General features: G+C 47.0%; 1 protein-coding gene across 4 annotated transcripts in view; it reads right to left on the bottom strand.

The window, feature by feature from the left end:
• The window catches only part of ERI3 (ERI1 exoribonuclease family member 3), a 138890-nt gene that overhangs the window by 109703 nt on the left and 15873 nt on the right, over positions 1-13314 (bottom strand). For all 4 annotated transcript variants that reach the window (XM_075424652.1, XM_075424654.1, XM_075424653.1 and 1 more), the window contains exon 3: positions 4626-4742. In XM_075424652.1, coding sequence (XP_075280767.1) covers positions 4626-4742 — 117 coding nt within the window. The remainder of the gene's footprint in view (positions 1-4625; positions 4743-13314) is intronic.

Raw genomic sequence — 13314 nt, 5'->3', positions numbered from 1 at the left:
TGCAAAGTGCTGGCTCTGCCTCTCAGAGGGCAGCTCAACCCAAACCTCTGGAAGTGGCTGAAAGATGAGCTTTTGGGAAAGCATCAGAGAATCATAGATTAGTTTGGGTTAGAAGGGACTTTTAAAGGACATCAAGTCCAATTTTCCTGCAGCAAGCAGGGACATCTTCAACTCGATCAGGTTGCTCAGAGCCCTGTCCAACCTGAGTTTGAATGTTTCCAGGGATGGGGAATCTACCACCTCTCTGGGCAATCCGTGCCAGTGCCTCAGCACCCTCATCACAAAAAAAAAATTCTTCCTTATATTTAGTCTGAATCTACCCTCTTTCAGGTTAAAACCATTATCCCTCGTCCTGTCACAACAGGCCCCGCTAAAAAGTCTGTCCTCATCTTTCTTATAAGCCTCCTTTAAGTACTGAAAGGCCGCAATAAGGTCTCTCTGCAGCCATCTCATCTCCAGGCCGAACGGCCCAAAGTCTCTCAAGCCTTTCCTCACAGTAGAGGTGCTCCAGCCCTCAGATCATTTTTGTAGCCTCCTCTGGCCCCATTCCAACAGGTCCCTGTCTTTCCTGTACTAAGGATGACAGGCAACCTTTCAGTATCATGGCCAGCACTGATGTAAATGGCTTCTACCACTCCAGGCACCTTCAGGACTGCATCTCTTCAGTGTTGCACCCCTGATGGCCATGGCAGGACAGGGTGAAATGGCCTCACCCAGACACTTCCCATCAGCAGGAGGAAGGGATGGGAAGGCGGACACAGAGGTCCCACCAAAGAGTCACTGCTTGACCTTGCCCAAAAATCATTCCCTTCCAGGCCAAGCAAAGTACCAACTCATCTGTGCAAGAACACATCGCCAAGCAGACATCCACGCAAGATTCATGCTGCAGAAATCACACACACCAACACAAAGGGATGTATCTGCTCCATGGGTACATTTCACTACAGGTCAGAGAGCGTGCAAAAGCCACCAGGTTTCTACTCTCTCATCCTTTCCGATCCTTTCTGCTATCAGTTACATCCATCTGTAACACCCAACCTAGTGCAGTGGGTCTCTGCAGCATTATCTGGTCTTGCAGCTTTGATAAAGTATAAAAACATAAAACTGCACAATTATAAAGTTTCACTGGTGATCCCAAGAAGCACATGGTACTTGGAAACGTAAACAAGGTATAAGGCATTTATCTTTTTGTCCTTTTATTGCCTGTTCCTTCAGGGAAAAAAAAAAATCAATAAAAATTAATCGTAAAAAGAGAGCAAAGTACCATGAAAAAGCCTGTACAAGCACCTTCTGTGTAGAGGGAACCTTTCAATTAAGCTCCTGGCATGAACTTTCTTGGGCATCAAGACAAACCACTTGCATCTTTCAAAAGGGCGTGATAAGCCTTGTATACCTAACAGCTTTTAACCACTTGCAAGCACTTTCCACCTTCTCTGTCTAAAGAGACAGAGCACACCCCTCACCATAACCAAGCCTCATGACCTGCTGTTTTACAGATGCAGGTCAAGAGAAAGGGGACCAGAGGGGTACAGAGTGACCCAGCACTGGAAGACATGCCTCTGGCCACTTGTGTGGGGAAGAGGAGGAATCTCCTATAGCCAGGGGAGAGCACAGACACACCAAAAGCTAAGCAAACGGATGCCTTGAGGGTGACCACGAGCTCTCCACCCTTGCAGGCCCCATTCCCATACTGTGCTGTCTTCTTCAAGAAGGAAGATGGGTGTGAGATGTAGTCCAGATGCAAGGAGTAATGTCAAGCAGCCCCAGTAATCCTCCCACACGCAGTCTATACTAAGCAGTCCTATTGCTTCCCGGCACAGGCAGCGAGGAGAGGGGAAAGGGGAAAGCAGCAGCAAAACAGACAGGCTCTCGTGTAATGTCAACACCACTGCTTTTCCTACAGAGTTTATCTGGGAAACCATCGTATTTCTACTCCAAGACAGTTTGCTGATTACCTAAGCACTTGTCTCTGGTGTACAATCTGATAATCAGACCTGGTCTTTCTTTGTAGACAAAGAGGCCAATAAATCTCACCCTTTGTAAGCAGAGGTGCCTAGACGAAGCCCTTTAGTGGCATTTAGCAAAATGAGTATTTTTAAGAAAACATAAACCAGCTGAAAGTCAACGGCAAATGCTGGAGCCATGCGGGCCACGGCTCCACAGGAGCTGGACACATGGCATGCCCCGGCTTTGTCCCCGGGGTCTCAGGGGAACCTACACTGGCGGCACAGGGCTGATCCCTGAGCCTGCCTAGCAGGGGCCACCAACCCCACTGGTCTCTACACAGCCACTACAGCCCCCGCAAAAAAGCAGCTGGAAATACAAAAGAATATTTTTGCAACTGTTTAGTAAGGTCCCCAGTATGACCAGATCACCGGTGGCTCTGAGGGCAGGGTTTCAAAGTCAGCCCCAGATACGGAGCCCAGGGACAAGCCCAGTGATCCCTCCAGCATGACCCCACTCCCCGGGCATCACGGCAGCCCCTGTGACAGGATGGCCAAGCCAGGAGGGACAGGGGCCATGCTGTGCACTGAGCCGCACGGGCGCAGCAGGGAGCTGCGCAGGAGCCTGTGGCTTCCAGGCTAGGATTAAAACCAGCTCCCTAACCCACGCTGTTAATAACAGAGCCCTTGCCAAACCTGGCAAGTTGGACCATTTTGTGCCACCGATACACACCAGTGGGGCCTCTGTGATCGCTTTGCCTGCTGGCCTCAGCACTGCCCATTTTTATCCAATGCCAGACACAAGACACAGACCGAAGTGAGCGGCAGAATCTGCAGCACTGCAGCTGGGACGCCCATGCCCAATCTTGGGACTCCTGCAAAGGCACAGCCAGCACACACACACAGCCTCGCTCACTGAAGGGCTCCACACAGGAGACATGAGCCTGCAGAGACACAAACAGCTGCTCCAGGCTCCCCTGAGCAAGAGAAGACAGAGAAACCAGCACCGTGGTGCGGGAGCATATGATGGGTTGAATGTCTCGGTCACAAGCTTGGCATCCAGAGAACTTCTCAGTGTCCTCAGGCTGCAGCGGGCTGGAGGCTCCGTTCAGCTCAGACAGCCACACCAAGTCAGTCATGCAGACTCTCAGGCAACAACAGGGCTGCAACCTTCAGCAGTGGGGGGAAGGACGCAACAGAAGAATGTCCAGAGAAAGGAATTTTGGTGGGAGTTAAAGAGTGAGACGACTTGTCTCCACAATTTAGATGACATACAAAATGGACATTTTGGGCTCTGCTACAGAAGATGATGTTGCTCTTAGCAAAGATCAGGTGCAAGCTGTGAGATTTATCACATTTGTACGAACATACATCCAGCAAGTCTCATGGGGATAAGGACAGCCAAAGTAGTTGCCCAGCTTTCTAGCATTAAGGTTGCAAAACTGTTTCCATTATAACCCTCTGTTTTCACACATTTATAGCTTTCTGAAAGCCCCTCACCTGGGAATAACGTTTTCTGTGCTTAGTTTTTTTTTTTTTAAGTTTAAATAAAATACCTTCAGCTGGTTTTCAGTTACAAGAGAATGAAAAAAAAAGAAAAGTATTTGTTTTTACAATGTGGAAATGTGGAAGGGGCTGGCTGGTCCTGGAGAGAACTCCACCTAACACAGAGGAGTCATTTTTCATCAAGTTAATACACATGGGACAAGCACTTCAAGGACCTAAACCTGCAGCCACCGAGGTTGGGTTTCGATGATCCTGGATGAGAGCAGGACAGAATGAAGAACTTGGATATCCTGACTGCCACAGTCAATACTTTAGTCACTGAGCTGGCCAACATCAAAATAGCGGAGTGAAAGGAAAACAGCCCAAAGCAAAAGGAACTTAGAAATTTTGTTTTGATGGTCACAGCAGGGAGGAAAAACACCCTTGCAGAAACAGTTCACTTTTTGTGCTGAATAAAGAAAACAAACAAATAAAAAACCACAAAACAACCCCTGCCCCCCTATTCCTTTGAACTATCAGGGATCACATTTACCACCGCCATCCTCTCGTCTGTACCTGAGGAAAGGTGGCCGCAGCTTGAGAGCAGCTGTCCTCAGCAATGTGAGTAACCAAGTAACAAGAGGCGGCTTCTCCAGCAATCATTTCAAGTGCCCCACAAGCACGACTTCAAAAAGAAAGTCTTTACAATACAGACATGAGTTATCCTACCACTCTGAAGGACTCATCAAATGGCAACAGGCAGGCCCACAGGAGAGTCATTTAGAGCCTCTGAACCATGCAGCCATACAACACTTTCTTCCCTTGGACCATGCTCTCTTTGACCTTCCCCACCAAAGAGCAGCGCAGCACAGTCACAAAGAGCTTACAGAGAGGCTACAGGATTTTGAGCATCAGCTAACACGAGTGCTTTTATTTTGTGGTCACCCATTTTTTTGTTTGTTAATCATAAATACATCTATCTCGGTTAGCAGATCACAGCTAGAGCTATTTACGAATCCAAACTGAGGTGTCATGCTACTGCAATGACAAAACCTGATTCCCTTTGTCCTTCACCTGAGGCTGGCACGACACACTGCCTTGCAGCTGCACCATGAAGAGGCGACCCCAACCCCTGGTGCAATGGAAATCTGCTTCCCAGGGAGACTCTTGGAGCACCGGGCAACCTTTGCACTTTACCTCTGTACAGAAGGGCGTAAGCTGGGGATGCACCACAGGCTGAACATACATGTGAAAGGTGGATTCAATCTCCATCGTCCTGCCATTCAGCTTCAGGATAGGGAATTCGATGATTTCCTGAATAGGGCAAAAAGAAAAGCAGCTGTTCATTTAAAACAAACAAAAAATGAAGCTGGAAATGATCCCGCCTAGCAAGCTGGCTGGAAAAAGGCAGGTCTGACAGTCTCAAACAAAACCAAGCCCAACACAAAGCTCTGCAATACAAGTGGGAAAGTGGTGCCGGAGCACAGAGCACATCCAACACCATGAGCACAGCGAAGGATGGTACTGATGCTCATCGCAGCCGGGACGGGCAGCAGGGAGGTCTCCATGATCAGTGCTGCAACTGCACGCATCATTGCCCAAGCTGAACCTAAGGAAGATGGTCTAGCACCACTCGCACGCACCACCCATGGAATGTGGAGATGCACTCACAATGGGCTCACGTCTGTTCAGCAAGGGCACCCCAGGGGCCGTGCCCTCCCCAAGACCAGTCCCATTCTTTCCACCCTGCCGTCCTTCTGGAGGACACCACCAGACAGACAACAGCAGCTACTGCATGAGGCATCTCATTCCCAGGAGAGGCTGAGGAGCACTGCTCTCCTCCAGCTGAGTGAGAAATGGAGTTGGAAGCCCCCCGCAAATCCATCCCTATGGGATACGGCACAGTAGCAAGCCCTGCTTCATTTTCCTCTTTGTAGCCAATTTACGCTGACAGGGAAATAAAAACGTTCTTTCATCAGAAGAATGTTCAATTATTTGAATAATCAGCAATCAAAAATTTACATGGACCTGTTAATAAAAAGTTTAAACAAATCCAGTTGCGATGGATTTCTCAATTATTAAAAAATATATATGAAATTAAAAAAGCCATGCACTGAATAAAAACGATAAAATCCTTTGTGTTCACCCCCCTCCTTCTCCGCTCCCTCTCCTCCTTCCAGTTTAATGTAAGAGGAGAAGTGACAATTTGTTTGGTGTCTTTAAAGAATAATTTGTCTATGTTATTTAATAGAGATGCATGGCACCAAGGTTCTGGAGTGCAAATGAGCCCGCTGAGTGATATCCACGCAACAAGCCTCTCAAATCACTTCTGAAGAGAAACAGAGAGAGGAAGAGAGAATAAAAAAAATATTGCTTTTTAATATTCAAAAACAGTTTGCAAAATTTAATCAAAGCAGAGCAAAAGCTAACATTTTTACCACTTTGACATTTTTATTAGTGCTTTCATAAATTTTTAAAACATGAATGGAATTAGTTTAACAACAAAAAAAACTGCCTGAAAACATCTGGAAGAGACAAATAAGAAATAATAAAAAATAAAAAAAATTCCAACTCCTGCGAGTAAAATTAGCATGTGGAAAATGCAGCCGCTGCAGAGGAACTAACACAGTTTTTGGACCCTGGCTGCAACCCTCATGACCCCTAGGTGGAAATTATCGTGAGGTCAGACATATGTGCTGATGACATCACCACCAGGGCAGGCAGCGGGAGGGCAAGAAGCTGGGTGGGTAAATGGAAACAACAAATAATTTAAATAGCCAGGGGAAACACCCAACTTCCATGGTGGATCGAGCCCGTGGCGGCAGCAGAGCAGCTCCCAGGAGCAGCAAGCGCACAGCCCAGCCCAGGGCACGCGGGGAGCACGTGCCGCCGAGATGGAAAATTAGAAAAAACCCATTAAAATAAAGTGTTAACAGTGCTGAAGTGCCCAGGTGTAGACACCAAGCAGTCAAGCTGCAGAGGACACAGGGCTTAACCATTTCTCCACGGTCGGCTGTGTCCCATTCGGTGCGTGCCACGCCGGCTACGGGAGAGCGGAGGGCTGGGTGCATACTTCCCCATGCCTGTACCACCCCACCACAAGTCACCAAGGTTTCTCAGGAAAGAGACAAAACTCAGCTCGTGGGCTGGAAGTGGATGAGGACACAGAGGGAGAATGCCTGAGCATCGCCCAGCCTGCCTGCTGTGGTGCAGCCCCAGCCGTGTGGGAGGACCCGTGGAAACATGAGAAACTCAGAGTAAGAAACACTGGACACAGCTGACCCTCCCTTCAAAAGAGCTGCGACAGATAGGCTCTGAAAGCAGCAAATTTCTCTTCAGAGGGAAAGCAGACTGCAAAGTTTGAAGCCGATAGACAGGACGTCATAACAGAGCCAGGCTTAACCCCAGGATAACACCACCCCATCCTTTAAACGGGGCTGGGGCGGCTCGTTGCCCCTTGGGTCTGCATCCCACCCAGGGGATGACCATGGGAGCGGGCAAGCCCACGGCAGGGCAAGAGGCTCGCAGAGAGGGACACGCACCAGCTGGATTTCACAGCAGGGCTGCATTGCAACTCCGAGATCAGTCCTCAGGGACCAGAAACGTCCTCAGGGGCCATCAAGTGGCTGGATGCAAAGCAAGACTGAAAGAGAGCCCTGCCACTGATCTGATACACTAAGGCGTCGCTCGCCTTCCAGAACCAAAGGCAAAAAGCACTTCCAGGAGGGTCGGATTAAACAGACGGAGGAAATAAAAAGCCGTACTACAAAAATGTGGAAAATATAACAATATCCAGAATTACCGCAGGTCGGCGGGAAGCACGCGGCCAGAACCAGGGGGGTGGAACCCCAGGAGCAACTCGAGCGTCTTGGGAGAAAGCACAGCAGCTCTTTTGGGCTTATTTGGTCAGTTTTTGAAGGAAGCGGTAAAGGACCTTTCCCAAAAGGCTGTTTATCTGCACGCTTCCTATAGCGGAGATTTTTCCAGTCTCTGGCAGTGTTTGCTCCACTGGTATCTAAGGCAACAGATACCAGCCCCATGAAATCAGCCCCACTCCTCACTAACGACGTTAGCCAGTCCTGCAATGAAATTTAACCTGTGACACTGCTGTACTTTTCATTTAAACTTTCATTTGGAGAGAAGCAGTGTTTGGAGACCCTGCAGTTTGTCCTGCTAATAAAGACAAGTGTTGGGACCTTTAAAGGTGCCATTCATCTTTTGCCTTTATTAAATTCAATTTTCTTAAGCCCATGATACATCATGAAATTAAGAGTTGACATTCCTGCAGAAACAAAAATATCTATCAAACATAAACAGAAAGGGGGGAAAAAAAAGAGGCCTCTATTACCAAGAATTTATGGCTTAAAAGTTGATCTGTTTCCACTTTTTTTTTTCCTCTTTTTTTTTTTTACAAGCATATGGTTTGTTTTAGATATCCAAAATGTTATTACAGATCTAGAATTTCATTAGTAATTATTATGAAATGGTGAGCACTTAGACACACACACACAACCCCCCAACAGACCGGGATGCAGGAAGGCAGCCGGGCGCTCTCTCACGTTTCACAGCAGCCCGGTGAGCTCAACACGCTCAGCTCCGTCTCCACGTCAAGGACCTTCGCTGCTCCTTCCCTGGTGGGAGAGGTGGAGGAGAGCAGCACAAGGGAATTACAAGGAGAGGTGCACTGACACTTCCTTTCTTTAATCAGAGTCTGATCATTCATAAGGGTTACCGTGAGATCCTCACCCGCTTCCACTTCCAACACTGAGTACATGTTCCACCTTTGGCAGTGGTTTGTGCCAGCAGCATTTGGGGCTCCTAAATCTCCCCCCCCCCCCCCCTTCCCCCCCCAGCTTTTTCTTATAGCACAACCAGAAGTTATGGATGTGCTGAAATAATGCTGCGGGTGTCCAGAGTCTGCAAATAGCCGCAAGCTAACAGAAGAACAAATGTACCCATTTGAATTTTGTGAGCACTGCAATTAGGTATTTTATTTAGCACTGCAAAGTAACTTGAAAGGAAATCCAGGATTCAACCCAGCAGCAATAAATAATCGGCTTTTTATTTTCCTTTCATTGTCATGAAAAGTTGAACATGTTTTCTGTTGAGAAATTCTGCACGCGGCTCCCAATTACAGACATTTGCATTTATATTGTTGGAACACAGAGCTTCTAAAATCAATATTAACACGCTTAAAGAAAAAGACATCAGCACCCTGTCCCTCCCCTCAGCTGTGCCCCCCAACACGGTAACAATAGGAACCTACAGAGCCGGAGGCTTATACATATCCATTACCAGGTCCACTCCGTTTACAACAATCTTGCATTTATGATTTCATGGTACTTCAAGCAAATCTCTGTGACAGCTTGCTCACAATTTTTGCCTTTTTTTTTTTAAAAAAAAACACGCTTCCCCCCCAAAAAAAGAGGTCCCAGGTGGAAGCCTCCCATGTGACCTGAATGTCCCAGGCCAGCGGGCTGAGCAGCAGCAGGAGGCTGCAGGGTAACTGTGGAATGGCGAGGGACTTCCTTTTAAGAGGGATTTGAAAAATTCATAAGGGCATGTGAAAGTACTGCTATAAACCCAGCCTTACCCTACTCAACTGTCCTAAATGAAACTCCCCTCCCTTCAACACTGGAGCAGGGATGCACAAAGTCAGAGGTCTTGATCTTCTTGCTAATAAAAGAAATGAAGAAGCACACACCTATACTCACTAAATAACTTCCTGTAACGGATGGATCTCCGGAGTTCAGAGAAGAAAGCACCTGAAGTTATACCAATTCCCACAGAGGAATCATTTTGCTCATCCTCTTGGATCTCGGGAGCACTAACGTCATTAGACAAAAAGAACACAGCACCCAGCAAGAACTTCCCAGCTCTCAGAACGTTTTAATCCAGAAGCCCACGTACGAAGTGGACAGGGCACACTTCAGGACGCTGATTTATATATTTGAGGAAGACCATGTGGCCTATTCAGTTCAAAAACTACCAGAGAATAATTTATCCCTTATGCCCACCCCCATGTGAAGAAGTTTAATAAACACAAGAATAAAAGATGCCCATAAAAATCAGAGCTCACTGTTCAAAATGCAATAAAAACAAGCAGAGGCCATTGAAAGAATGGGATTGTTTCTGACAAGGAAAAGCATAAAACTTCCTACCAAAAGACTGCTTAACATCTTCAAAAATGGTAAGGGCAGAAGAGGCAAGGGAGTCTCCATGGAGGGGACACAGCCTCAGCACCAGCTCATTTTGTTCAGGGATGCTTCCCTACCCTCCCCCCCCCTCCTTTAAAGAAAAAAAGTCATTTTATGCACAAGGAGCTTATTTCTTAAACAAACACTCGTGTTTTTGATTTACACCACAGGCTGCTCCTAAATAATTTATGGCGGGTTAAATTTATTGCACAGCCCTGGCCGGCTGCAAATTCGAATTGCCAAATAATTAGATTTTAGGGCAATGCTTATAAATTATCCGCCGATTTGTCCGGACTTGTTTGTCAGTTGCTTTGTGCTTCGGGTCATCTTTGGCATTTCGCTGTTTGTGTTTTAATTGCTGATTTACACTTTGACAGATGAGAGTTGATGCCTCCAAGATCGGGGAGGGGGCGGGGGGGGTGAAGAGCAGGAAGAATCAGAGCTTTTAAAGCCTTGTGATTTTCCTTTTTTTCCAAGGCAATTAAAATTGAAAAGGGACATAGTAAGGACAGCACTAGCCTAACAGATCTGCCTCCCCAGTTTCCATCCTCTGCCTTAATTATTATTTTAACTAAAGCCGTTTCCGAGTGAGGAGCCCTGCACTGGCCCTGAGGGGCAGTAACCAAGGTGACCTCATAGGTCTTTTCCCCACTTCTAAATTTGTATTAAGCTAACCAAAACAAGCGCCATAAAGGCAACACCTCTGCAGTCGGGGACAGCAGGACTTCTGATGAATCAGGGCTGTGCTGACTTTCCAGCGGATGCCTACCTGCACACACGGCGAGGAGTCTCTCTGCGCTTCTGTCCCAGGTAAGTTACTCTGCGTACTGATTCACATTCTCAAAAGGTCTTTGGGGAACCAGCTGACCCCCAGATTTGTTTTTCCATCACTACCTAGCTTAAAGTAGACATATGCACACACACATTAATTTAATGCATTTAAACAACTGTTATATCCCAGAAAAGTGTGAAGGGAAATACACATCAAAATCAAAAGACAAGAGAACTGGCAGGAATATAGAAAGATCACGAAACACTGGGGTAAGATGATGCAAAGATAAATTCTGCCGCCCAATCATTGAATATCCAAGGTTTCTCCCTCCCCCCTCTCTCAGCTGAACCTCACTGCCTACCCCCAAGAGTCAAGCACTGGAGCCCAATGCCAAAGGCTGGATTTCCTCAAAGTTATATCTTGAGTTGCATTTTGGGTTCTGCACTGGCATCAAATCTGGCTCTTATTTTCAGGTGCTTCCTTACAACTGCGAGGGTGAGGGACCATTTCTCTTTCTTTAACAGAAGCTGAAATTCCCATCTAATCACATGCCTCCAGGAGCCTGAGCTTTAAGAGAGACATCTAGTCCATGCACCTGCCCGAGGGCAGCATCACCTCCCCCTAAATCATTTCTGACTTTGTCTAGGCTGGTTTTACAGACTCCAATAAGAGAGACTCACACACTCCCCAGGCACTCTATCCTCCTGTTTCATTAGTCTTATCACTGGAAAGTTTTTCCTAATGTCTAATCAGAATGTCCCTTGCTGTTGTTTAAATTCACGATTGCTCTTCCTACCCACAGCAGACACAAGTCAGAACACTGCCATTCTCGGTTTTGTAACAGAAGACTTCACCACACATACCCTTCTCTTCACTGCACTAAACACAACCCCAGTGCCACCCAGCCTGCCCTCACAGTTACCTTTTGCACAGTCCTGATCACATTCACTGTTTGTCTTTTGGACCCTTTTGAAATAAGTGTACTTTTTTTCGAAGGATGGAGTCCAAAGCAAAACACTTCCCCAGCTGCGGTCTCTTCTTATAGGGCCAAGAAAAGGAGGATCCACATGTCTCGCAAACAACATTTTCCCCCCAAACTTACCACTGTGGTTTCTGGGACTTCTTTCATGCCTGCCATTGTACCTGAAATCTTGACAGGTGGCTCACAGCCCTTGTCCTGCCACCCTGAACAAAACTTTTGGCAGTCATTTGCTCCCAGGCTGGTTCCTGCCTCTCACCAGCATCAGCTCACCTGCCAAAACCCACAAAGATATTTTGATCTTTCCAGCAGCACCCAGATATCATGAGCAAGGTAGAACCTCCCTCCTCTTTCCACACCTAGGATGAGAAATACAGACCAAGAGACATCAATATTTCAACTTGTTTCTTCAAGTACTACTGACACATATTTAACCACCCAGAAAATCTCCACCGACATGGCCAACAATTAAAGCTTGACGGTTTGGGGGAAGTTTAGTACTCAGACCAGGTTAAAACCAGCGCACACACATTCCCAAATATTGCCTTCCTATTGCAAGATGACAACTACAGTATATCCTTTTTCATGTCCACTCCCTTCTACCGCAGGCAACCAGCCTGTGCAGTCCCTGCTGCAGAATTAGCAAATCATTTCAAGACCCAACCTCTTCACCTGATATTGAGCAGCACAAACGATCAATGTTTCCAGCAGCACTAAAACATCTGGGATGGGTAGAAAGGGCATGTTAGCGCATGTAAATGAACACCCAGGGTTTTTACACACATCACAACTAGCTGCTGGTGACAGCGCATTTCTGCCTGGCAGAGAGGAACTAAATAACATAATGAACAGCTATTTTGCCAGCTAACAAGTGCACAAACCAACACCGAGAACACAGGGATGGTAGCACAGCCAGCTTGGCACAAAGGGGAAGAAAAGGACGAGACTTTGGCATGTCCTGTGCTCTTCTCACAAAAAGAGCTGAGCTGCACTTTCTTTTTATCAGGAAGGTTTTGTTCAAAACTAAGAAAAGACCACCTCAACGCAGCAAAGACAATTCCCCAGGAACCACAGCAGCCTGAAAAGCCACATCCCTGTGCCGCACTAGATAGGTGCCGCACCATGGAAGAATACTGCCCGTTTTTAAAACGTCATGCTGGGAGGGATGCAAAATACCCACCCTGCCTCAGAAGGTGCGAAACAGCAGCAGGCACACAGCGATCACCAGTGACTGTACACATGGCAGGAGTCATGCAGGACAAGCACAGTGAACGTACAAACCTGTAGCACCCGTCCCTTCACTTCAGAAACACAGGTGGTGTGAACATTTCCAGCAGCAAACGTTACCCTCATCAGTGGCCTTACGGAGAGGCAAAGGAACCTTTAAACACAACGCAGCGGACTTGCACATTCCTCAGCTAGCCTGGATCTTTTCTTTTCAGGGTGACTGCCGCTCAACTGCTTTCTGCTGTAACAACAAGTCTACTTAACTTTGCAACTTGTCACCTAAACGATGTGTAATGTTTGCACAGCTAAGGATACAGTGTTCAAACAGCACAAGTGGGGAATTGCACGCCGGGATGCATAAGTGATGTGCGGTCTCTGCACGCTGCGAGGGAAAGGGCAACATGACTGATTGCTTTAAAGTAGTCATCTCATCGGCCTGTCACTAACCAGAAGAAAGCTAAGCAGGTTGGGTCAGGTTAGGACTGCAGCAATTGGCCACCGGAGTGCCTTGGTATTTTAGGCTTGTTGCTATAATAACGCTGGGTTTATATCTTTAACTAAGAAATTGTTTTGAATTTTTTTTTCATACATCAGATGTCTTGCCTGGTGGTCTCGTGGTTGTGCTCTCCAGGAGATTTGGGTTCAGTAACTATTCGTGTTCTCTAGCTCATTGGGTTTTAAATAAATACAGCTAATTCTGTTGCCTGAAGC

The sequence above is a fragment of the Opisthocomus hoazin genome, chromosome 6 (assembly GCF_030867145.1).
Source record: "Opisthocomus hoazin isolate bOpiHoa1 chromosome 6, bOpiHoa1.hap1, whole genome shotgun sequence".
Taxonomy (NCBI): Eukaryota; Metazoa; Chordata; class Aves; order Opisthocomiformes; family Opisthocomidae; genus Opisthocomus; species Opisthocomus hoazin.
The sequence above is the reverse complement of the archived record's forward strand: the minus strand, read 5'-3'. Positions and strand labels throughout refer to the sequence as shown.